A 26,800-nucleotide genomic window follows, 5' to 3' on the forward strand; every position below is an offset into this window, starting at 1 on the left:
CAGAACACTCCAGGTAATTTTTACAATCTTTTACTTTTAGTCCTTCCGAACAATCAGCCATCTTTTGAATAACAGAAAAACTAAGGTGTCCCAGCTTTCTGTGTAGTAAATGTGCGCATTCATTGTGCAAAGGTTTCCCTATTAGAACTTTATTCTTTTTTGGTGTATTATAATTGTGAGAATCTTCTTGGGTTTCATTTGAGTCTAAATGGGCATTAATGCTAGATTGATTGTGGCTTTCTGTGTCAAGATATGATAGGTTTCCGCTAATTGTAATTCCCTTTATGTCTACTTTGTCTTTTGTCATGTATACCTTCCCTTCTTTAATGGTGATTTCTATGCCTAAATCCCTGCTCAGCTTCAATGCTGCAAGTATGTTATGGGTATTTTGGGGACAAGAAGTACCCCCTCTATTTCACCTATCCCATGTATATGTATGTTTCCTTTCCCAGTTACCAAAACATTATTTTGATTGGTTACTTTAATTATAAAGTTTTCTTTTGTAAAAGATGTGAGCAATCTCCTGTCATAAGTAGTGTGATTAGTGGCTCCTGAATCTATAAGCCAATGATTCTCCTTTTTTATTGGATTGATGTAGAATTTCTGATTCCCTAGCCCATAAAGAGTTCCTGACTGGCTTCCGGTTTGGCTTCCGTCGCTGCCAGACGGTCTTTCGGGACCGCCAGCCTCGTTGCCCGTAAAGAGCCGTCTCTACAGCTGAGAGACGGCTCGAAAAACTCCGTCTCCTTGAGGAGACGTGAGATAGAGCTGGCGAGGACAGGTAGAGCCCTCTGCGAACTCCCCAGAGTTTTTTATTACTCTTGGGGAGGAAGCAGAATGTGGCTCCCTTTTCAGCTTGCCGTTGCTCCGGGCTTCGGGGGAACTCTGCTTTTTGCAGAGCCAGGCGATGGGACCAATCCAATTAATGAAAACTAATAGATTGTTTAAACAAACAATGAATGAATGAATGCTGAATGAATGAATGAAATGGATGAAATGGATGAAATGGATGAAATCCGGATTTGGGACCCTAAATTGCAAGTATTTCTAACAATTTTATAAGTGATTTTAAAAGCGAAGAAAAAAAGTTTAAAATGGCGACTGGCTGAGGCTTGAGAAGAAGAAAGCTGAAAGTGAAAGTCCTTCTGCCTGAATAGTTTAATACGTTGCAAAGTATCTGAAATAGTAGCGCTGGCTAGAATTGAAGAGAAAAATTGCTACTTTATGTTTCTTCCTTCTTAGAGACTTGATATTGATACCGTTTGGAGAGAAGTCTTTTTCTTTAAAAAGTGTTTGTCTGTGTGGCAGGATGGCGTTAAAACTGACAAAGCCAGACAAACAAGCAGGGGGGGGGCTCCCCCATTTACAAATCATATGAACAAGTTTTGAGCTTGCAGAGTCAGAAGAATGGCTTTAAAGACCTAAAGGAATTTGTTTTGGAGGAGATGGCAAGACATGATGATATTGTGAACCAGAATCTTGAAAAATTCAGGCAGGAAATTAAAGAGTTGGTACAACGAAAATATGCTAACCTGAAACAACAGATTGTAACAGCTTTGAAAACTTTTTCAGAAATAGTTACAAAGATGGATAACGATACCAACTTAGAATTAGAGTCTAAAATGAAGGAAGCTGATAATAAGTTTTATAATTTGGACAATAAAATACAAAGAATTTAAAATGATTTGATAAATATTCAAGACAATAACTCAGAAGTAAAGTCTAAAATAAAGGAAGCTGACCACAAGATTTACAATGCAGACAATATAAAACAAAGGATTGAAAAAGAAGTCACAATGATGCAATACAGGTCCATGGAATTTGCGGTCAGAATGAGGGGAATACAGGAAAATAACAGAGATGACTTGAGAAAGATGTCTGCTGAAGTTCTGGCTGGGATTTTAAAGGTTAGTCCTGAAGTGGTATCCTGTAGGATTGATAAGGTCTACAGAGTGAATTCTTGGGTTGCAAAGCAAAGGCAGTTGCCTAGAGATGTGGTGATTTACTTTACTGATAGAGTAATAAGAAATGATATTGTGCAAAAGTCTTTTAACTCCACTCTGGAAATGAACGAAAGGAAGATTTGGATATATAAAGAGCTGCCGTCTAAGATGTTAAAAGATAGAAAGGATTTTGGATTTTTGGTGACTGAGCTAAAGAAACAAAACATCCCATTTAGGTGGGATGCTCCAGTTGGTATAATATTGAGATATCAAGGAGAAAGATATCAACTAAATACTGTTGAAAAAGCGGAAGAATTTTACTACAAGGTTTTTAAAATGGATCCAACATCTCCATGTAAGCCATCAGTGTTAGGAATACAGGAGGGGAATAAAGAAAAGCAAAATGAACAAGAGACTGAAACTCAGGCTAAGCAGATGGAGATGGAGGTAATGGAAAAACAACAAGTTACAGAGGCCCTTTTGGATGAGCCGCTTTTGGACTCTCCTTCAGAGGATACAGCTGGATTACCTATAAATACAAGAGAGGCGGTTTTGGATTTTAATGTGATGTCTTATCAAGTTATAGACCAGCATGGAATTCAATCAGCTGATATGCAAGTTCTAGAAAGGCAACTAGGATGGAGATCTAAACCACAAAAAGCCAAGAAAAGAAGAAGCAGGTCCTACAAAACTAAAATTTTTTAAACTAAACAACAGTCTAATGCCAGTTATTTAAGAGATGATTAAATATAATAAGCGGGACTTATAGAAGGCTGATATATGAAAATATAACTGAGGCAAATTATTGACTTATACTATTTTGAGAAGAATAACAGATCTCTGCAATGCTGGTGCTTTTGGGATGTGGAAGATGGCCTCTGATTGAGTGGATTGGAACTTTCTATTTTGGACTTTTTGAAAAATGGATTATGTATATGTGGAGTTATGTGGCAAGAGATCTATGGGATTGGGGCATGCAGAAGATCGGGTTGTTACCCCAATGTGGTGGTTGGAATTAACAATCTAGATAAAAGACACTGCAGAAGATACTACATGGAATGTAAATATAAAGTCACTCGGGTGGTTTTTTATATACGAAAATACTTATTATTGATGGGGGCAGATGGTAATTGAAGATACTGAATATACTGTTGGAAGCTGAACCTGATATTACCCTAACATGGGTGATGGAATTAATAATCCAGTTGAAAGACATTACCGAAGATATTATATGGATTACAAATTTAAAATCATTTGAGGATTTTATTTATATATGGAAATAACTTTTAGTGGTGTGGTGTGGGCAGAAGAACAAAGATATTAAAAATATTATGTATGTTAGACCTGTAGGAAAATGGGTGGAGATAGGTTAGGTTATTGATTGTTTAGTTTAGGAAAAGGGATGTTTAGATATAAATATATGCAAAAGATTTGAATTAAGAGATATATGTTTGGGGTGGAGTAAATGGGTAGATTATGAGTTGAATAAATGCCAAATTAGGATTTATTATATAGTTTTATAGCTGAAGGATGCTTTGAAATGTATAGTATAGTATAGGGGGATATAACAATAATGTTAGAAAGAAATGGTTAGCATGTGGGGGGTGGTGTAAAAGGATGGTAAAGTATTATATAATTTGATGTTAATTTGGATTTTATTTTGGAGAAGCCATGGGGGGAGGGGAGGGGGAGGGGGGTTAGGGTGGAGGGGGGAAAAATGGGGGGAAATCTGTATTTGAAAAACTTTTTCAATAAAAAAAAAAAAGAGTTCCTGACTGATTTTTTTTGGAATTATCTCTGTATTTTCTCTTATCCCTTGGTATGGGAGAGTCATTTCGTCTGTATCTGTAATCTGAGTGTCTATGTCTATTTTCTTGTCTGTCTCTATTTTGGTAATGATCTCTTCCTCTAACGTTTTTTGGACAATCTCTTTTGTAATGACTCTTGTAGCCACATATGTAGCATTCAGGCATGTCCCTATCTCTGCTATGGAATTCTACCCTTTTAATAATTCTACTATCTCTGTGGTGTAGTGATCTATCTTTTCTTAAATTATCTTCGGCAATTAATTTGTTCGTTAGTGTCTCTATTGATAGATGCCCTATTATAATACTGTCTAGTTGAGCTATGAAATTATCCCAACTAGGGTCTAGTGAATTTATAATAATGCTCTTCATGCTTTCTTCTGTTATAATTTCTCCTCTCTGTAGTAAATTTGCCCTGGTAGCCTTTAAATTCAATATGTGTTCGCTCATTGAAGTCCCTGCTCTAAGTCTAGCAGAATGGAAATTTCTAGAGATTCGAGTTGTTGTTGCCACACTTTTGCTGTAGAATAGGTCAAACATACATTGTATTAGTTCTGGTACAGTTAAATAATGGTTAATATTAGGGGAAATACTGGGGAAAATACTAGCTATAAGTAGGTAAAATGCTTTGTGATGTAGGCAGTCCAATTCAAGTGTCCAAGGTTTTTTTGGACGGTCAGTAATCATGAAAAGTAAGTTTTCTCTTAGAAAAGTAACTTGGAGTTGTTGATTCCATTCTTGGAAATTGGTTCCATCTAATTATAAAATAGGGAAGTTGATGGGTAAAGTCCCTGAGTTGTGTGAGGTGTTACTTACTGAGAGTGGCTGTCCATGGTTCTGAATCATAGGAAAGCAGCAGTATGGTAATGGAATACTTGCAGGCAATTTAAAAAGACAGGCTTGAACTTTTTTTTTCTTCTCTTTCCTTTAGGTCGTTCTGCACATGTGCGCAGTTCATTTTTATTCTGAAGTCATCAAAAGAGGTTCCTGTCGCCACTGCTCCTGGGCGTGGGCCGGTTTCGACTGGATGAGGTTCAGGTTCAGTCTTGGGGTGCCAGCTGTGGTCAACTGGGAATCGAGTCGTCCTCTGGGTCATCGATGGATCATCTGGGTAGATGTCCTGGTCAATCGGGCAATGCCGTTGTGATGGTAATTATTTGTCGCGGTCCCTCAGTATTGGGGATTGCGTTAGCGGTGGAAGGCTGTAGTTAATGTCCGGATTGAATAGTGTCAGTGGTTTTTCGGTGGTGATGTCTGTGCCCTTTGTATAGTGTTTGTTTATTTTTTCTTCAATGTCTGTAATTTCTCCAGACATTTTTAGTGTGTTAGGGTAATGTAGTGGTAATTTTAGTTCCGATCCAAAAGCCGTGGTGAGAGTTTTAATAGCATTATTTATTTCGGCTTCGGTGGGTTGATTTTATGAGTGAGGTATTGTTTTTATTTCTTTTATTTTTAAATAGGTTTGAGTCTGTGTCGGCCATTTTGGATTTGGGTCATCCCTTAGTATACGATCGGCCATCTTTGTTGTTTGTTCAATTAAAGATGGCCACCGTTTGAAAATGGGCGCCAAAATTTTCCCACCAGTTTCATACTGGCCGTTGTCGTTTGGTTCGTCTCTCACCGAGCTGGTTTTTGTGGCCTTCATGTTCAATTTTTGAGCTCCATCTGCGGCTTCATGTTGTTTAATTAGTTGTCCAAGGTTTCCGACGAGTCCTTTGTTGTCGGTAGGTGAGTTTAGTATTTTTAATATGTTTTTTCTTAGTTCGTTTGAATCTGCTGTGGCATCTGTCTCTTCTTTGATTCTCCTGTCATTGTTTTCTGGCGTAGTTTTGGAATTTAGTGCTGGTTTTCTTTTGTTTGTTGTTCCCTCTGGGATTGTTTCGGGTGGTGACAGTTGCGCTGCCATTAATTTTGAATATTCTCTGGTATTCATTCTCTTTTTGCTTTCAGTCATGTTTCAGAGTTATGGGCATAAAACCGACCTCTGCTACCAATATGTTATGTAGATTCAAGGATCAAGCCCAATAACTCATAGAAGTCATTCCTTTTCTATTAAATATATTTATTGTTTCTATTAAACATCTTAACAGGTATCATGACAGGAGAGAGAGCACAGGGATGAAGGAGTGGGTTGGAGCTTATATATTAAGGAGGCGGAGTCAAGGTAAGGAGGAGTTATGAGGGGATGGTTATTGGAAAAGGGAATTAATATTTACATTTTTTAGATATATATATCAATCAATCACAGGGTTAGTCATTTACATATGACAATTAACAATTTCAGTCATTTCCCTACTTTTATCATTAGATGTTCCTTAGTGTTTAGATCTGGCCTTAGGGTAATAATGTAGCACTTTGGGAAGAAGATGCAGCCCAGCAAACCAGCACTGGAGGTCAAGATGGAGAAGACCTGCACAATCACCATGGACTTTCCTTTGGTGCTCAGGTAAGTTGGCAGGAAGGACACCCAGACACTGCAGAAGACCAGCATGCTGAAGGTGATCAGCTTGGCTTCATTGAAGGCCCCAGGCAGATTCCTGGCCAGGAAAGCTACAGTGAAGCAAATGGCAGCTAGGAAACACATGTAGCCAAGGACAAGATAAAACATGGTGACAGAGCCTTCATTGCATTGCAGGATGATCACTCCAAGCTGGGAGTTTAAGTCAGAGTCAGGGAATGGGGGAGAAATTCCCAGCCATAAGGCACAGATGAAAATTTGGCCAGCAGAACCAGAAAGGATGATGGAGTTGGCCAAGCTCTTCCCCAACCATCTTCTCACACTGTTCCCTGGTTTTGAGGCTAGGAAAGCCAATACCACTGTGATTGTTTTGGCCAACACAGAAGACACGGCTACTGAGAACACAATGCTGAACACTGTTTGTCGGAGAAGACAGGTGGCTTTCCTTGGCTGTCCAATGAAGAGAAATGAGGACAAAAAGCAAAGCAGAAGGGAGACCAGGAGGATGAAGGAGAGGTCCCGGTTGTTGGCTTTGACAATGGGAGTTTCTAGATATTTAATGAATATGATTAAAATAAATCCTGTGGTTAGGAACAAGAATAAGGCAAAAGAGACCAGGATGATGCCCAGATGTTCTTCATAGGACAGAAAGGTTATTCTTTTTGGGATACATTGGACTCTGTTCTTGGTTGGATATTGATCATATGGGCACTTTGTGCATTTTTCAGTATCTGAGAAAACAAAAAGTAATATTTCTTTTATATCTCTTTTCACCTTTCAAGAAAGATCTTCTTTGGATTTCAGATGATACTGACCAAGCATGGCAGGTGCCAATATTCAAAATACAAATGGGGGCTGGTTGATAATACTAACTGTGACTGTGGGAACATCCCACAAACTTTATACAGTATCATATTGCGACAAAATGCTCCCTCAGAAGGTTCCCTGGATCCCTGCATTAAATGCACCATCTTGAGGGCATTGTTGCCCAATGGCTAAACAGTCTAGATATCCAGCCATAGGTTTAGTCACTCTGGTAACTGTTCATACATAATTTAATTTTATTCATAATTGTACCCATCATTTTTATTATGCATTGTTGAAATAATTCACCGTTCTGGTGTTTTATATTTTGATATAAAATATAAATTTTTTTGATCACCCTCCCAGAATACTTCCAATCAGCTGTTCCCAAAGATGAACTTCAGCAACAGGTTCATTGGTTGTGAGCTCTGCATGTTGCTTTTTTTTCCCAGCCTCTGAATCCTCCCTTTAAGAGGCTTTTTTCAGCCTCTGAAATCTCCTTTTAAGAGGCATTTTTCAGCCTCTGAAACCTCCCTTTAAGTGGCTTTTTTCAGTGGGGCTAAATTCAGTGTATAAGACGCACTCAAATTTTCACCCTCTTTTAGGGGGGGAAAGGTGTGTCTTATACTCCGAAAAATATGATAGTTGGTTTTCTTTTCTCAGTCAGATTCCTTTTAATCCCAATAGTGAAGTAAGGCTCCCCCCCCCTTTTAGAACCACAACTGTATTCCCTTTTTGTTGCTGTTGTAATTGTTGGTATTTCATTACTTAATATCCAAGAAAATTGGAAAGATAAAAAGAAAAGAGAAGTCACAGTAGCAATCCAACAAAGGAGACTATGATAGTGGTTATGCTGAACCTGGGAATGTTAAACTGGGCTATAAACAATATTTGTGTTTTACCTCTTAATCCATAATATGAAAAATTAAAGCACTAAAAATAAAAGAGGCAGATTGTTAATAATGGTAATTTAATTTATGTTCCTTCTTTCACGCAGATGACCTCTCCCACCTCTTTATGGCAAGTCTTCTGTGTGTATTTGTTGTGGCCCACCAGGGGATCTGGCAGCAGATTCGGACAGTGAGGAGGAACATGGGCCAGTCCTGGAGTCTGGGGAAGGCTCTGACGAGTGCTCTGCATCAGAGGCAGAGATGGAGTCAGGGCTGTCTGACAGTTGTCAGCTGCCTTCGGAGTCGAACATCAGTGGGGCTGAAGAACAGCCGGAGCCTGTTCCCAGTGTGAGCATGCGCAGAGTTGCCAGGAGAAGGGAACAGCTAAGGAACAAGGGTCAACTCAGGAGTAAAGCCACAGATGGATGGTGAATGGCTCCTCCCATAGGGAATAAAGAGGAGCAAAGGGGAGAGGAGTTTGCAGGAGACAATTAGTTCAATTCATTAGAGTGAAGATCTGTTCCTGACTTCTTGCCAAGTATTGCCTGCTTCAGAATGGCGTTTGGAAGATATCGGCCTGGCCGCTGTGCAAGCCTGATAAAGGTCTGAAGTTGTGAAATCTCTTAAAAGACTATTGGCTGGGACTTTGCTGGAGATGAATTCACTTTAAACTAAATAAAAGGAATTTTATCGGGATGAGGAGTTGGCTTCATGCTTTTGGGAAGCCTAGGTCAGAACAGTATTTCTCTCATCCCTTGAACCCAAACACTCTCCCTCCATGATTCCCTGAATTAGATCTTCCTGCTTCGGGGGTTCCGTGATCTTAATAAAGATTGACTGATTAATGAATTGATTGATTCATATATCTTTTGGGCTGTAATATAAACTTGGTTTGGGGGAGCAAAGGCCATTGATCTGCAACCATTTCTCAATTTCAAAGAATGCAGATGTTCCTAAGAACGGTCAACATGGGAGGACAGTTCCAAACTGACAAGAAAAGAGAAGTTTCCTCTGATGCTTGCACAATCCACTGTGTCCTTCTATCTCTTCCTACCTCATCCCTCAAGATCTTTTTCTTATCCCTCCCATTATGGAAGAAATTAGGCACCTTGAAAATTAAGAACCACAAAACTATCAACCGTCGATGTGTCTTTTTAAAAATGCACATTGATCAAAACGCTCTAGATGAATTTAGTACCCTTTCCTCTGGTGTGACCCACCTTCCTGAGTGGAGATAGTCCCTTCTGGACAAGGAACACAGTCATAGCAGCAAACTGGCTCTCCTTCTCGAGCCCGCTTGAAAAATCCAGGATGACAATTTTCCACACATCTGGACTGAGGCAGAGACTAAGGAAAAAACAAGGAATGCCAAACGAAGTTTGTTAGAAATAATCATCATTGAAAAATGGAGGTAGACATGAATATTAGTCAAGTAGTTGCTTGGGTAAGTAAATAAGAAGGTAAATAAGGTAAATAAGAAATTTTAGGTAAATAAGAATTTTTTAACTAACTCTCAATGTTGCAGGGGATCTAACTACCGGCAGATTCTTCACTTAGTTCCTCCCTTTTGCTTCTAGAATATCTCATTGTAATACAGGATCCTTCTATTTAATAAATTCTGGAAAGAAGCAATTGAAAAAAGATTTAAGCATGACGTGACAATTAGTGGTTCCTCTACACAGTTATATTAGCATGCATTTCTCCTTTCTTCATGTATCCATGAGTTTAAAGTATGATGCTTCAGTCATATTAAAATTTAGAATGAAATTTATTCTGAAAGCTTTGTGAATATTTTATTTTACTAGATTTATTGAAACAGAATAAAAATCTGATGAAGAAACTTCTGGCCAATGGGATCTGGGAAGGTTTCTTCTAGACCACGTGTATCATTGTATCATCATTCTTCTTCTGTCATATTCATCATCGGACATTGGCCAACATGATCACCAACATCCGATGATGGATATGGCACAAGGAGAAGATGACATATATCATTGCAAACCCACCCCCATTTGTAAGTGGACCAGGACAACCTTCCATTTAAGATACAAAGGAAAACATTGTTACAGATTAGGGTTGGATTTGGTGCAGTGATTAGAAGGCAGAATTGCAGGTTGACTCTGTCCACTGCCAGGACTTTGATCCTCACTATCTCAAGGTTGACTCAGCTTTCCAGCTTTCCGAGACTGGTAAAATAAGGATGAGATTGTTGGGTGCAATATGCTGACTCTGTAAACTGCTTAGAAAGGCCGGTAAAGCAGTATATAAGTCTAAGTGCTATTGCTATTTATTTGTTTATTTATTTGCTAATTTTATATGGCCACCATGCTGGTGAACTAAGACTAAACCGACTGCCTGGGTTTTAGAACTCTAGAGAGATGAAATGGAGATGAGCTGCCTTTAAAATGGGTAAGTCATGCATTTTTTTGCTGCATCACATGGAACATGAGTAGGAGCCCTGTGTCAGAAAGAGATGTTTCTAAGGCAGGGGTGTCAAACTCTATTTCATTGAGGGACGCATCAGGGTTGTGTTTGATCTCGGGGGACAAACACAATGAGTGACATTGAGCTGGCCAGGGGTCATGGCCAGCTGTATGTCACTCATTGTGGCTCCGTTTTCAGCCATGATGGCCTCCTTCAGCCCTCTGCCAGAGAAAACAGAGCTAAGGGAGGCCACCACACGTGGCCCACCCTGAATCTGTTTTCTGCTGCAATGGCCTCCTGCAGCTCTCTGCCAGCAAAAATGGAGGTTAGGGAGGCCGTGCATAGCCCACCCGGGCTCTGTTTGCGGCTGCAACAGCCTCCTGCAGCCCTTTGCCAGTGAAAATGGAGCTCAGGAAGGCTGTGCACTGGGCCAGTCCTTCGCTGTTTCCAGGGTGGGCCCGTGTGACAGATGAAAGCACCCCATGGACCACATCCAGACCCCGGGCCTTGAGTTTGACACCCCTGTTCTAAGGTCAAGTTAGGTATCCAAAAAAAAGTTCCTTTCTGTTGAAAAACCACCGTTAGGTAACAGCAACTGGCATGAAAATACAGAGCTACATTGATTATTAGTTACATTTGGAGACTCCTTTTTCCCAGAGAGACTTAAGGTAGCTAATAAACAAAATAAACAACTGCATTCAAGGATGTTCCTTATGAGGTTATAAGATAAAGACACAATCGAAGAAACTACCCCCACCCCTTTGTCCCTCATTTCTTCCAATATGAAGAAGGGTTTTTCTTTGGATCAAGTCATTTTTCAGTGCTTCAGTTTTCTGGGTCAGGGCACATCAGAACAGTCATTATGATATCAGGTGAACTGAAAGCCTTGGACCTTCTCCTCAGGAGCAGAAGGCCTATTTGTCTGTCCCCATGGCATGAAAGACAAGTATGGAAAATTCTGACATATATGGTCTGTTTAAGAAGATAAGCTTGCCCAACCATGGCAAGCTAAATCTGAATTCCCAATAGTATCAACAGGAACTGCATCCAGTCTTGATTGGAGTTATCCTTGCCTCTTTCACTCCACCAGGAACGTGGGTAGTGGCCAAAAGACTTGCATTCTATTTTGCTAATTTTAAGCAAGGAAACAAGACAAGTTGGTGCTCTGAGCACCAAAATCCCCAGCACTTGATGTCCCCTTTCAGCAGTTTTATACAGATACTAGTTTGCACAGGGGACACAAAATAGCCATCATCACCCAGCATCCCAAGTTGGACATGATTGAATCAATTTAAAACCATGTTTCATATCACGGCATCTAAAGGACACCTTGCCAATTATATTGACGCCCCCTAAAACATTTTTTAAAAATTAGAAGGATTCTACTCTCCAAATTCAATTTTCACTGAAGCCTATTTGGTGAATAGGCTTAGCTACTTGAAATGTGCCCTAAAGCTTTGGAAAACAGAGAAAAGACACCAATATTTAATTCACCTTGTTGAGCAGCTTTAGCTGTGAAATAGCATCTTGATCGATAGTAAGTCTCTGTCCTTCAAAAACCCCTAGTTGCTCTTTAATGGGATCCTCCCTGGAGACAACTATCAAGCTTATGATGTCCAGATCTGCCGCCACATCACCATTTTGGTCCAAGTATATTTTCATGTGGGAAAGATTGCAAAACTCATTCTTCTTCAAAAAGGAATGGAACTAGAACAAAAATATCCAGGAATGTTAAAAGCAGAAATACTAGAAATCAGCCAAAATAAAGCATGCTGGAAATCAGCCAAACAAAAACTGGAGGTATGGAGGAGAATATGCTGTTAATCAGCCAAACAATAATATGCTGGAAATCAGCCAACAAAAGGAGGAGATATGGAGGAGATATGGAGGAATATCCATGGATTTTGAGATAAATTTGAATAATATGAAATATGTAAAATTAAAGGTAAATTGATAAAGATTTACGGTTTAAAGACCTGATGAAGGGGTCAAGAGATTAAGAAATATGGATTGAATTTTGATTTAAAAATTGAAGTAAAAAATAGAGCTGTAGTTAAGTTGAAATTAAGATGTATGGTGAGAAATTATAAGGTAAATAATTAGACTAAGAGGTTAGAATATTTTTTTCTTTTTTTTAATGTTTTAATATTGATGTTAAAAGGTGTAATGAAGAGAGCTTGGAAAAGAAGCAGAAATAATTGAACTTACAAATGAGTATAACAATGAATTAAACGTGTATTTGGAAATTAAATCGATGGTGATATAATGGAATGGTTCTGATCAAGATATTAGAATTTATGACTAAAAATTTCTCTACGTTTTGATTATTAATTTTAAAAGATATAATGGGAAATTGTGAATGGAGTTTTTAAAAATGTAAATGATTGTACCTATCTATGACCGGATCGAGACTTCGCTCACGAAAGAGATATATTTTATTTGTTATGTTGGAAAAAATAAAAAATATTTTGCAAAAAAAAAAAAAGTTGTAGGTGCTCCATCATTGGTGGCTTTCAAAAAGAGACTGGAAAACCATATGTCTGAAATGGTATAGAGTCTCCTGCTTGAGTAGGGGGTTGGACTATGTTCTGCCCCAGCTACGGACCCCAAAGAACGCAGCACACAGAAAGTCTGTACAAACCTTAGTTTACTAAATTAAATCAGTCTTTTTCAAACAAAGGCTGTTAATTAACTTTCTTAACAAGCCTACAAGAATCCAAAGAATAAATAATCGTAATCTTACTATGGTTGGCAGAAAGCCCAGAAACAATTTGCAGGAAGCTGATAAGAGAACTAAGATCAAGACGAAGGAGAGTGAACGAAGTTGTTCCCTGCAAATTGCCTCAGACGTTGTCCTTCCTTAAATAGGCTAAGGGAGTGGCCAATTAGCCCCAAGCCTTACTCTCAAGGAGACCTCCTCCTGAGGAGCCATTCCTGCCTTTTGGCAGCTCTGCGTGCCCGTGCATCGAGAAGAGGCTCCTCCTCTTCTTCCTCTTCACTTATAGGAGCTTCTGGAGGTTCTGAAGGCCCTGGCTGAATCCCCGCCTCTGGCACCACATCTTCTCCAGCCTCCTCATTGTCTGACTCGAGTGCCAGCTGCACAGGCTGCTGGGGCAGCACCGCACCAGCCTCCTTGCTGTCAGAATCAGCTACTAGCTGCTCAGGCCGCTGACGGGCCACAACAGAGTAGAAGACCTCCAAGGTCCATTTCAACTCTATAATTCTATGTCTATGTCCACATCTCTGTGTAAATATTTGTGGAAATGATCTCAAAATAGTAGATTACAAACCAAATGTGAGTTGGCCATGTGATGCTCATGAAAAGAAGGCAAATGCATCCATAAAAATATTAGAAGTAAATGTGCTGGTTTGGAGAGAAATTGACTCGAGTACAAAGTTCCCTTGCAGGCACCCCCCCTTTGAGAAGACATTGTACAACTACTGGATCAGCTTTAGAGACGGGCAATGAAATCAAGGAAGAGATCAAAGGAGCTGGTCTTAGCCTGGGGGAAAGGCAACAAGGAGAGGAGTCATGTTGGTCTATGGGGATGAAAATCAGAAGGAATCTGGGAGCACCTTTTACAATGGACAAAATCTCTTGGTTGGAGAAAAGAGAATACAGCACTCTTCCAATAGCTGAAAGATGTTACATGTCAGGTTCCAAGTAACGCATCCCTCACAAATCAAACTCCAGGGCATTTACTTTCCTCAAAGGAAAAATAACAGTTGTTTACTGTATTCCAGAGCAGGGGTGTCAAACTTGATTTCATGGAGGGCTGCATCAGGGTTGTGTTTGACCTCAGGGGGGCCGGCTGGACAAGGGTGGTGTGCTGTTAAGATGGTGAATTATAGTGAATTAGTTACCCTAAGAATTAAGAGCTGTCTCCTTAAGAGATAGCATTGTGGAAGATATAGAGAGAGATTGCATTATGGGAAATGTAGTCCATGATATGTGACCACATCTGTGTGTCTGATTGGCCACTGAGGCTCTCTGCCTGAAGTGTAGAACAAAGCCCGGCCATTATGAATTGCCATGGAGGAAAGAAGCATGCTTTCTGAAGAGGGGTACAGATCTACCATCATTTTACACTAGGAAATGGGACAGATTATGAAATATAAGGATGAATCTCACCATGACTGTAAGTCTATATTTTGAGGATACCCAAATAAATGATCTGTATGAAAACCTGTTTGCTAGAGTTTAACTGCTTGTTTGCAGTGGAGCCAGATGCCTAGGGAACAGAACAGATGGGGTGGCCAGGGTAGGCATGGCCAGCTTGATGTAACTTGTGTTGGGGGTACTTGTGGTGGCCTGGACAGGGCTGGGGGATCCAAAAACGGAGCTGGCAGAGGGCTGTAGGAGGCTATTGCTGCTAAAAATGGAGCCCAGGAGGGTCATGTGCAGTCCTCCCGAGCTCCATTTTCACTGGTAGAGGTACCACGGGCAAGTCCTTTACTATTTCCAGGGCAGCCCCAGAGGCCAGATCAAAAGACCCCACAGGCCAGATCTGGCCTGCAGGCCTGTCTCAGAGTGTTGGACATGGTAAAAATGAGCTTCCTCACAAGAGAAGAGATTCTGGCTGAATGAGACGAAAAGCATCCTAAAAGGAGGAACAATTTTAGAGCTGATCTAGTGAATCGAAGAAGCTCAAGTTTCTTCTTCACTGATTGCTTTAATGCAAAGATCCAGCAGCCATTACTTAAAGAAGTTTTAACTGGAATTTCGGCAGACAGGAAGGGTTGTACTAGATGGCCTCAGGGACTCCTTCAAATTTATGAACATAAAATTCCAAAATGCTAATCGCAAATTCATAAGGACAGGAAATTATTTAAAAATGCATACATACATTGTAAACTTAACACTGTCTTAATATCAAAACGTATATGTCACGATACCCGCTCTTTGGAAAATTATCCGCAAGTGATTAGGTTGGTCAAACGTGTTGGCTTTTTGAAGCACAAAATGGTTGGGATGGTTCCCTTCCTTCTTTGTATTCCTTCTCCAAAGAAAATAAGTTTCATGGATATTTGTCAGGACCCCATACCTGCCATGGCTTCAGCCTTCGAGTCCCCAGCCTCTCTTCTCCCTCTTTCCTTCTCCTCTTGAATATGGAAGAATAAGCAGCATTCAAAGCATGGGCCAGAGTATTCATCATAGCATAAGCATGGCGGTTATACCAGTTCCACATCATGTTCCTTTCCACTTTGGTGTTCAGTGGGGATGTCTGAGTGCATCTTGTCCGGCCTTTGACAGAAATGTTGTCTTTTGAAAAAGAACACCGAAAAGACTGATTTGTAAACTGTGGTTCCAGAAAGAAATCTGGTTCGAAGGAACCATCATTTGGCCTTTTTTTCCACTGAAAACCATAGTTCCAAACACTATGGACATATCGGAGAAATGTGTGTCTTCCCATTTGCATTTCCCCATAGCCTGCATATAGCCAGACTTTTCCTTCAATGGGTTCTGGCAAACCTTGAAGTGTTGAATGGAAAAGAAGAATTCTGTCCAAAAGCAAAAAATATTCTGCAAAGTGAACAAAGACATTGACTTGTTTCCACTTGGAGATGGCATCCCTGAGGGCTGCTGTACGTGCAGGGGTTGATAAAAGTTGTGATATAACAATACAAATCCCATTCCTGACAAGCAGAGGTGTCAAAGTCCTCATGAAGTTCGCTCCACTCTCTGTGTCTGAAGCAAAGAGACCAATCAAAGACCATCCAAAATGGAGGAGTATTTGGACACTTCCTGGGTAGAGAATCCCTAATTTGGGGAGCATCCGGTAGAAAAAAGGGAATTGACTTTTATCATTCAGAGCTTCTGGAGCAGTTGCACGGATCTGGGAAAAAATAAAAGAATGCTGTATTTAATGGTCAGTTATTGGCTTTCAATAAATCCAACTCAACCAACTGATGACCATAACTTTTCAGCTTGCTTTATTAATAAATATTAATAAGGTTTATGGAGAGAACAAATCTTTATTTCCCAAATGATAGATGAATGATGGACATAATAGAAAGGTAAAGGATGGAGAGATCAAAAAAGAAATAAAAATCTAGAGGACACCAGAGAAAATGGAAAAGGGGGAGGGGGGCAATGAAAGAAGAGTATAAGTATAAATATACAATTACAATGATAAAAGTAACAATGATAAATATTGATTGCAATGATAAAAATTGGGTAAAAATGAAAAGAAATTGAAAAGAAAGTATATATCATTAGAATACTGGAGTTGCTCGGATACCAAAGAGCGAATATATTCCACAACAAAGAAGAAAGAAAGAAGAGAGGAATTGAGGGTATGAAGAGGAGAGGGAGTGAGAGGAAGGGAGGAAAGGGGAAAGGAGGGAAAGAAAGGACAGGGGAGAGAAGTAGGAGAGAAGGGGGGAAAAGAGGGGAGGAGTGGGGAAAAGGAAGGGGAAGTAGGAAAGAGGAAGGAGAGGAGGAGGAAGATAGGAGAGAAGAGGAGGGAGGGAAGGGAAAGAAAGAAGGAGAAGAAAGTTTGTTGTCAAATGAGGGAAAAGAAAGGGTAGAAGAGTAACACCGAATGCAATAAAAATGTCTTATTTGTATGCTCTCTTTAAGAAAATATGTATATGTATGATTAATTATTATAAACTATTGTAAAAATACGAGTTCCAGGTATATTAGTAAAGAAAGAAGCAGACATCCTGCGAGCTCCGGAACTTAAAATTTTAAAAGAATTAAAATTTTTATTTTACTAAGCTTTCGTCAGCCATCTGCTGACATCATCAGCATTAATGATTAATGATGTATAAGAGAATGTACATTTACATTATTTGTATAAGAAATAAAAATTCAAAAAAAATTCAACCCCCTCACCTTTATTTCCCCTGACTGACATATTGTGGGATTACATGCAGGGGTGGTATCCATTTACTTTCCCTACCGGTTCGCAAATATGAGCGCCCATGCCACTTCAGCGCATGCACACGGCCTCAAAAATGTGCGTAAATAGGACTTCATACAGCCAGGGTGGGCCCACCTGCGATTTCCACTACCGGTTTACCCGAACCAGTCCGAACCAGCTAAATACCACCTCTGATTACGCAGTTCACGACAAAGCAGTTGTCAACAATGGATTACCTGTATCCAAATCCTTCTTATTCTTTGTTCTCCTTCATCTTTCCACTCTGAACTTTATTCAAGAGGAACAAGATATTGTTTTTAGCCATAATATCTATTAGACAACTCTATTATTTATTTATGGAGAAGAACCTGCAAATAGCAGGTCCCACAGACTGGGATATTTCTTGAATCGTTCAGCCAATAAAAAATCCTTTCCAGGAGCTTTGTTGTTCTTCAAGTCCTTTGTGTTGAATTTGATCATGGATTAATTAGGGTAAAAAATAGTTGACATGTTGATTAATATGCTTGTACTTTTTAAATGAATTGGATTAATTAATGGGAGTGGTCAGTGTAAATCCACAAACATATATTTCTTATAAGTTTTAGGTAATAAAAGCCATTGGGATTCTTTTCGCAAACCTAGAATTTGTACATCATTGAAAATATCATTTTGGCTAAGCTGAAATAAGAACCCCCAAAAAACTATTAAGCCACATGGCATCACTGTAGCGCACAAACCAAGTAAAGCCCTGCAAAATATCCTAAGTAAACCAAAAGATGCATCAGCCACAGAAGAAAAAACCAGGAGTCACCTGCAATATACAATTTAAGGACTGCAACAGCTGCTACGTAGCACAAACAGGCAGAAGACTAGCGGAAGGCATCCATGAACACCAACTATCAGTCAAAAGACCCTTTGTTTGGACTTCTGGTCGGCACCGCAGGCTCCATGGACGGTCTTTTAAGACCGCCAGCCCTGTGTCTTCGTAAAAGCTGCTTTGACAGCGCAAACCGGCTGTCTGGCAGCTGAAAAACCTCCCCTTTGGGAAAAGAAGGAGAGGAGAGCCGGTGGGTGAGAGTAGAGCTCCCCGAAAGCCCTCTGGAATATTTCCAGAGGCTTGGAGGGTGAGAGCTCCCCAGCCAGCCCGCCAAGAAGCTCCGAAGCCAGGACGACTCTGCGAAAGCAGAGCGAGAAGCTGCGATCCGATCCTGCTTTCAAAAGTGAGTTTGACTGATTACAAGCGCAGGCAGAGCGGAAACAGGAGAACAAGCTTTAAAAGTACAGAGCTTAACTCCGAAGTTACTTTGTTTCAAACTGAATTTCATTGAACTGGAGGCTGAAGATGGCATCTTTGTTATGGTTTTGAAAGTGAAAGCCAGAAACAAAAGTGCTTATTGAGAACTTTGCGCTGGGAGAGTGGATTAGCTGCTTATTAACTGCTGGGAAGTGAGAGCTTGTGGAGAAAAAAAAAACCATCCTACCTGATAAATTAGAGACTATAAATTACAAACATTTTAAAGTTGTTTAAGGGACTTTGTGGCTTTGGAAAAAAAAATCTCTTTAGAAGGGGGGGAAAAAGGCTTCTAAACAAGTGAAACCAGGAGTTGTTAAAGGAGGGGGAGGTTCTCCAGTTGTGTCAGTGGTGACACAGAAAGCACAACTTCCGGCTGATTCACAGAGTCAGAGTCAGAGTCAGAGTCAGGAGGCAGCACTTAATGATTTTAAAGAATTTATGAAAGAAGCCATGAATAATCAAGGAACAGCAATGAAAGAAGCTATGAATAACTTAACATCACTTGTGGAAGGGAAATTAAAGAAAGTTGAGGAGGATATAAGTTCAATTAAGGAAGTGGTTGCAGAGAAACACGATGAAATAAGAGAAGATATTGTCTATGCTGTATCAGGATTATCAAACCTTGTTATCCAGCTTGATGGGAAAGTTGAAGAAATTAATCAAGCCAATTTAAATTTGGAAAGCAAAATGGGAGATGTTATGACCAGAACAGAGAAAGTGGATGATGAATTGGTAATGTTACAATACAGGTCCATGGAGTTTGCTTTGAGATTGAGAGGCCTGAAAGAAAATAGTAAAGAAAATTTAAAAGATATTTGTGCTGATGCTATTGCAGAGATAATTAAAGAAAGACCAGAAGATGTGGCAAGCCAAATTGATAAAATTTACAGGGTTAATTCCTGGCTGGCAAAACAAAGACAGCTGCCAAGAGATGTGGTGATCTATTTTACAACCAGAAGGATCAGAAACGATATTTTACAAGCTTCCTACAAGAATAAAGTTCAGGTGGCTGGGCAAGAGGTGGTGGTTTTGAAAGAGATTCCGCCAAAGATGCTGAGAAGTAGAAAAGACTTTGGCTTTTTGGTAAATGAGCTGAGAAATCAACTAGTGGCATACAGATGGGACATTCCTATTGGTCTAATAGTGACTTATAATGGAGAAAGATACCGGTTAAACACAGTCTGGAAGGCAAAAGATTTCTATGTAAATGTTTTAAAGACTGGATACCCACCCTCACCGGGGCGGGGGGGGGAGGAAGAAAATGGAGATGTTACAACAAGAAAAAGATGGAAAACAGATACAAACCTATGCTGAAGTTGCAGCGGGAGGAATTATCATGGAAGAAGATTTGGATCTTGGGGGCTTACCTCCAACTTTGGAATCACCTAAGAAGGGAGAGCCGAAAGTACAACGACTGACCCAATCAACCTATAAACTTCAAGAACAACAATCAAAAAGGCAACAATCTCAAGATTTATCTCAAGAAGTTCAAAAAACAGAAGCAGTGTGGGGGGGGGGGCTAGGCCGAAGAGTAAGGTGGAGGAGGAGCTTCAACTGATGCTCATACGGCTTCGAAAGGCTAAAGATGGCAACTAAATTCCTATCCTGGAATATCAATGGCCTAAATTCACCACCAAAAAGAAAGAAAGTATTTCACTACTTGAAACAATTTAACAATGATGTTATTTGCTTGCAAGAAACACATATTAGATTATTAGATCAAAAATATTTGATAAATTCAAGATTAGGTACACATTTTGTGGCATCAGCGCCAGAGAAGAAAAATGGGCTAGTCATATATGTAAGGAAAGGACTATCAGCTAATCTAATTGAGGCAGACGATCAAGGAAGATATATTGCAATTGAATTATCAACACAGACTGGAAAAATGCTTTTTATTGGAATATATGCCCCTAATCAGCAACAAGACAAGTTTTATAAATTTCTACATACTAAAATAATACAATGGGATTATAAATCTTTTATATTAATGGGTGACTGGAATGGAGTAATAGACACACAGAAAGATAAAAAAAAGTTTATCAAAGATCTCAACACGTGCAAAATTACCTAAATCTTTTTTTGATATGATGGAAGATATAGAACTGAGAGATATTTGGAGAGAACGTAACGTGGAGGAAAGAGACTTTACTTTTTTTTCTGATAGACATCAATCCTTCTCCAGGATTGATTTTATACTAACCACAAATGATTTTATTTCCAGGGTGAAGAAGATGAAGATATGTCCAAGAACTTTAACTGATCACAGTCCGGTTTGGGTGGAATTTGAACAGGAGAGGGGAGAAAGGAGGTCTTGGAGGTTAAGTGAAAATTTATTTAGATATGAAGAAAATGTGAAAGAGCTTAAAAAACAAATGAAAGAATTTTTTGTAATTAATATGAATAAGGGTACTTCCATGGAAATGATCTGGGATGCTAGCAAGGCTTATATGAGGGGTATGTTAATACACATGAATAATAAACATAGATTAAAAGAACAAAAGAAGCGGAAAGAGATAGAGGAAGAAATAAAAAAGAAAGAACAATTACTTATATTTAATCCAGAAGACAAGAAAGTAAAAGAAACAATAAATATACTACGAGGGCAATTTAGTATGTTAATGGCTGATCAGGTGGCAACTAGCTTACAATATACTAAACATAATACATTTTGTAATGCCAATAAACCAGGTAGGTGGTTGGTCTACATGTTGAGGAAAAAACAGAAATCACGAGTCATTGGTAAGATAGAATTTAGAGGTAAGCAAGTTTACCAACAGAATATGATAAAAAAGGTTTTTTTAGAATTTTATACAAAGTTATATGCTAGTGACTCAATACAAGGTATAGATATAGATAGATACTTAAAGGAAGGGAATATTCCTGAATTAACGTTGGAACAGAGGGAAGGATTGAATCAACCAATAACTTCTGATGAGATTACTGATGCAATTAAGCAATTAAAAATAGGGAAAGCTCCGGGAACAGATGGATTAACAGCTGTTTATTATAAGAATTTACAGCTTGAAATGGTAGAACCGCTTAGAGTTCTATTTTGTAAAATTCAATTAGGGGGAGGAGTCCCACCCTCTTGGCGAACAGCTTTTGTTTCACTGATCCCGAAGGAAGATCAAAATTGTACTAAACCTGAAAATTTTAGGCCAATTTCACTTTTGAACACGGATTATAAAATTCTTGCTAAGATATTAGCAAATAGACTAATGCCAGTTATGCAACAAACAATTCATAATGACCAATCAGGCTTTATAAAAGGGAGGCAAATGAAATATAATGTTAGACAAATTATAAACCTATTGGAATATCTGGAAAAAAACAACCAGGTCCCTGCAGCGTTCATATTTTTGGATGCAGAGAAAGCATTTGATCGATTGAATTGGCAATTTCTGTTTAAGATAATAGAAAAAATGCATTTTGGGGAGTATTTTATACATTCAATTAGAGCAATATATCAGGAACAAACAGCACAAATAATAGTTAATGGAGGTTTAACAGATGTGTTTAAAATTGAGAAAGGACTAGGCAGGGTTGTCCCTTGTCGCCATTGTTGTTTATTTTAACTTTAGAAGTTTTGTTGAATAAATTACGTGACTCTGATAAAATAAAAGGAATTATAATTAGACAGCAGGATTATGGATTAAGAGCATTAGCAGATGACCTGGTTCTTACTTTATCTCAACCTATAGAAGCGGCTCCCTATATGTTGGACATAGTAGCTCAATATGGCAAAGTATCTGGATTTAAAGTAAATCTACATAAGACAAAGATGATAACTAAAAATATGTCCATAACTCAAAGAGAAGACTTAGGGAGAATAACGGGGTTTGAAATAGTTAAAAAGGTTAAGTATCTAGGAGTATATTGTCAGATGTAAATGCCTTATTCTCTAATGTGTAAATAATGTATATATGGAACATCAGGGGTTAACTTATTCTTTGGACTTTAATGTATTCATAATTTACCACTCCCATTCCTGGCTCCACCCCTTGTATATATAAGGAGCCATCCTCCCCATTTTCCTTGCTTCTATCTTGAATATTCAGCGAATATAGAATGCCTATTATGATTAAAAAGAGATATATTTAAATCTCTAACTTCTATTATCTTTATTGAGTCTGATCCTGAAAATATTGCAACAAGCTGGTAGCAGAGGATGGTTAATTGACTCAATAAGTAATTAAAAATGTCCAAGAAAGATAGGCCCAACACCAGGACCTACAGCAAAGAAATAGAAACTGATCAAGAGATGATCAACGAATCCACTAATGCGATTTCGAGAGAATCCGAAGAATACACCACTGAAGAAGAAGAACTGATGAGTGAAAACAACGACCAGGAAGAAATTGAGATAGAAAATAACGAACTCAGGTCAGAGATATTAAAGATACTAAAAAGCCAAAAGAATGATGAAAGCCTCATCGCGGACCTCCAGGAGATGCTGAGGAACAGCGGAGCAGCGAGAGAGAAAAACGTCATTAAAGAAAAACCCAAAGATCAAAAAACTGTGAGTGAAATGACTACTGAGAAAATAGTTGTAAAAAAGAAAAGATGTGACCTCGCGCGAAATTTTGAACGGCAGCCATCTTGGTTTCAACGAACTTCAAAAGAGAGTGAAGCAGAGCCAATCAAAACGCTCAGTTCAAAATTTCTGGCGCGAAAAACGCTATCAGACGAAGAAAGTGAAAAAGAAGTCTCAAACTCTTCAGATGAACCAAAATCAGAAAGTGAAGACGATTTAACAAAGTCTCAAGTAAAGTCAGCAATGAAAACGCTTTTTGCTGCTTTTGGGCCAAGATTGAAAATCTCCAAGACATCAACGAAGAAGCAAGAAATCAAACCGACAACTCAAGACCTGCACGCTCCCATCCTGACTTCGAAAACGACGACACCCGAGCCCAGAGAGCCATGCCGATTCCGTCCTACACCGCAGACAGAATCGAGTGCCAGCGCACACAAGAGAAAGAGAAGAACCGTCGCCATCACCAAAGCCCCAAAAACCGAGCCAGAGACCGACTCATCTGAAGAGGAGCGGATCGAGAGAGCTGAAATGGAGAGAACCTTCCACAACGGCGCCAAAGAAGAAATGAGCAACGCGCATGTGCAAAACTACGTAGACGGCCCCGAAAGACTTGAACTGGCCAGAGAACCGCGCAGACTCGTTACAAGCATCCCAATGCCGTTCTGTAATTTCCTGCACTTGAGAGACCACGGACTGCCTCAGGTTGTAAGTAATGGACAAAATAATGTGGGGAACTTACCCAGTGACTTCCCAAAACTTAGAGTTGATGGCATTAATTTACAAGAGTGGTACCAACAGCTTCAGGTTATTTTCATGAAAGAAAATTTACTATTCTTTATAACTAGTCCTCCAAGAAGACCTTGGACTTTAAAAATAGATTGTTTACATCATAGAGCATTCTTCATAATAATTTCTAGCGTGTCTCCTGCAATGTATCATAGCATCAAACCAAACCTAACTGTATCAGAAATAATTCAATGCATGTTTAATCTATTTCACAGCGATAGCGTAGCCACAACCACAAGAATGTCTAAGGATTTCTTTTCTTCTAGAGTGAAACCAGGAGTTTCTATAAGTGAGCATTTGATAAATCTAAACAAAATAAGAGCTGAGCTGCAATTGAGGGGGGAAGTGATTTCAGATCAAACAATGAAAAGTGTTATTATCAATTCACTTGATCCATCATGGGATAGCTTTATGTCACACTTAGATACCATTAATTTGGGATATTTATCAATAGAAAGTCTATCTAACAAATTGATAGCAGAAGACAATTCAAGAAAAAATCGTTCCAGTAACCAAACAGAACACAAATCTTTTAGGAAAGTAGTCTTTCAAGATAAATATAATGAGGCCTTTAGATGCCACAATTGTGGATCCAGGGAACACAGTAGAAGAGACTGTCCCAAAGTCCCAAGGGAGAGACATAGGCCAGAATATAGGAGCAAATACAATTACAGACAATCTTCCACAGATAGACACAAATATAGAAGTCCACCAAATTACAGAGAAAGTAGAAGGGGTAGAGAAAATTCAAAAGAGAGAAAATCTGGGTCACTAAATGGGCTAAATAAACAAGACAGCACCAGAACACAGCAAGATGAGAACAATAATTGGCTTATTGATTCTGGTGCAACAAATCACACCACTAACAACAAAAGTATATTAACCTCATTTACAGAAGATAAGTTTGTGATAAAGGTAGCTAATCAAGAAAAGGTTCAAGTATTAGGCAGAGGAAATGTGACCTTGCCTGGTTTAGGGAAAATAGAGGGGGTATTATTAATCCCAGAAATACCTCACAACATACTGAGTGCTATAAAACTAAGCAGAGAATCTGACATCAATATAGTTTTCTCAAAGGGGAAAGCAACTATAGAAAAGAACAAAACAAATGTAGGTACTGTGATGATAAAAGGGGGTCTACCCTATCTGATAACCAAAGAAAGATGGTTACATAACATTGATTCAAATATGGAAGATTGTATTGAAGCAGACGATGAAAATGTCAGTAACAGTGACAATGATGAATGTAAAATAACTCATGATAACAAAAATACACACAATGAGAAGAAACCAAAAATAGGTAAACCAATTCATGATGAGTGTGCTCACATCTTACATAGGAAGTTAGGACATGCAAGCTTTCCCGTAGTACAAAAAATGACTGAACACGCAGAAGGTGTCAAAATAAAAAATTGTGAAAATTATTTGGAATGCTCAGTATGTAAATCCACCAAACTAAAAACCAGTCCCAGACCAAAAAAATCTAACAGATCAACTAACAATATTTTTGATTTGGTACATATGGACTTAGTTGGTCCATTAACTCCATCAATTACCTATAGAAAACGTTACTTCCTAACAATAGTGGATGATTACAGTCGCTATGGTTTTGTTTACACATTAAAGCACAAGGATGAAACCTTTCAGAAATTTAAGGAATTCTACAAACGCATAGAAACACAGCATAATATCAGAATAAAACAAATTATGACAGATAGGGGATGTGAATTCATGTCTAAAGAATTCTCCCAATGGTTAAAGGATAGAGGGATGCTACATTTCACGTCCAATCCATTTTCTGCATTTCAAAATGGGATTGCAGAGAGAAAGAATTCCACACTACAAACCATGATTAGATGCACATTAGAGGATGCTGGTTTAGGCAAACAATTTTGGTCAGAAGCCTTACATTATTCAAATTACACTCAAAATAGAACATGGTCCAGTATTGTGAATAAGACACCATATGAGGTGATGTACAATAGAAAACCCAAATTAGCACACATGCACATATTTGGAGTTACTGCAGACGTACACATACCTAAACAATTGAGAAGAAAGGGAGAAAACGTATCCAGAAGATTAAGATTCATGGGATATGAAACTGGAACCAAAGGGTACAGATTCATTGATAATAATAACAAATTTATAGTATCCAGAACAGCTGTGTTCCATGAGCAGGCCAATTGGTCTAAATTGCACCTTAATGAAATATTTCCTAATAAAAGCAAAGATAATATATCTTGCGAGGAAGGAACAACAGAAAATCAAAATATTAACAAAAGTAAGAACAAAACCAAAACTTGGACAAATAGTCAGCATAAAATAAAGACAGACACATTAACAAAAAAGGAAGCCAGATATTTGCATGACAACCATAGCAAACCTGAAAGAAATATTAGAAACAATAGAAACCAAATACCAAATAAATACAAAGATTACATAATGCATATGGATGGAGAACAAATAACACCTAATACATATGAGGAAGTATTGAAACTTCCCCGTGAAGAAAGAGAAAAATGGGAACTAGCTATGGAAAAAGAGATGGAAAGTTTACAAGAATTAAATGTATTCACACCTGCGATCGCACCTAAGGATAAAACAATTATAGGTACCAGGTGGATTTATAAAATTAAGAATTTGGAAGGAGGTAATACCTTATACAAGGCCAGACTAGTTGCACAAGGTTATGCACAAAAATATCCAGAAGACTATACTGACACTTATTCACCAACAGTGAGAACAGAGAGTGTCAAAACAGCTCTTGTAGTAGCATCTGCACTCAATCTGGACGTGTTTCAATATGACATACAGACTGCATACTTACACGCAAAATTAGATAAGGAAATATATGTAAGAGCACCACACAGTCAATACACTAATAAGAACGAAATTTGGTTATTAAATAAGAGTCTGTACGGATTGAAGCAATCTGGCAAAAGATGGTACGATTGTTTGGTAAAAGTACTTAAGACCATGGATTTCAA

General features: G+C 38.8%; 1 protein-coding gene across 1 annotated transcript in view; it reads left to right on the forward strand.

Annotated features, from left to right (window-relative positions):
* Positions 1 to 6,114: 6,114 nt before the first annotated feature.
* LOC139309855 (vomeronasal type-2 receptor 26-like) overlaps positions 6,115 to 26,800 on the forward strand; it is a 53,195-nt gene continuing 32,509 nt past the window's right edge. Inside the window, exon 1 of the mRNA XM_070934053.1 lies at positions 6,115 to 6,194. Coding sequence (XP_070790154.1) covers positions 6,115 to 6,194 — 80 coding nt within the window. The remainder of the gene's footprint in view (positions 6,195 to 26,800) is intronic.

Source organism: Pituophis catenifer, unplaced genomic scaffold, assembly GCF_029215685.1.
Source record: "Pituophis catenifer annectens isolate HBS135680 unplaced genomic scaffold, rPitCat1.0.hap2 SCAF_2, whole genome shotgun sequence".
Lineage (NCBI taxonomy): Eukaryota > Metazoa > Chordata > Lepidosauria > Squamata > Colubridae > Pituophis > Pituophis catenifer.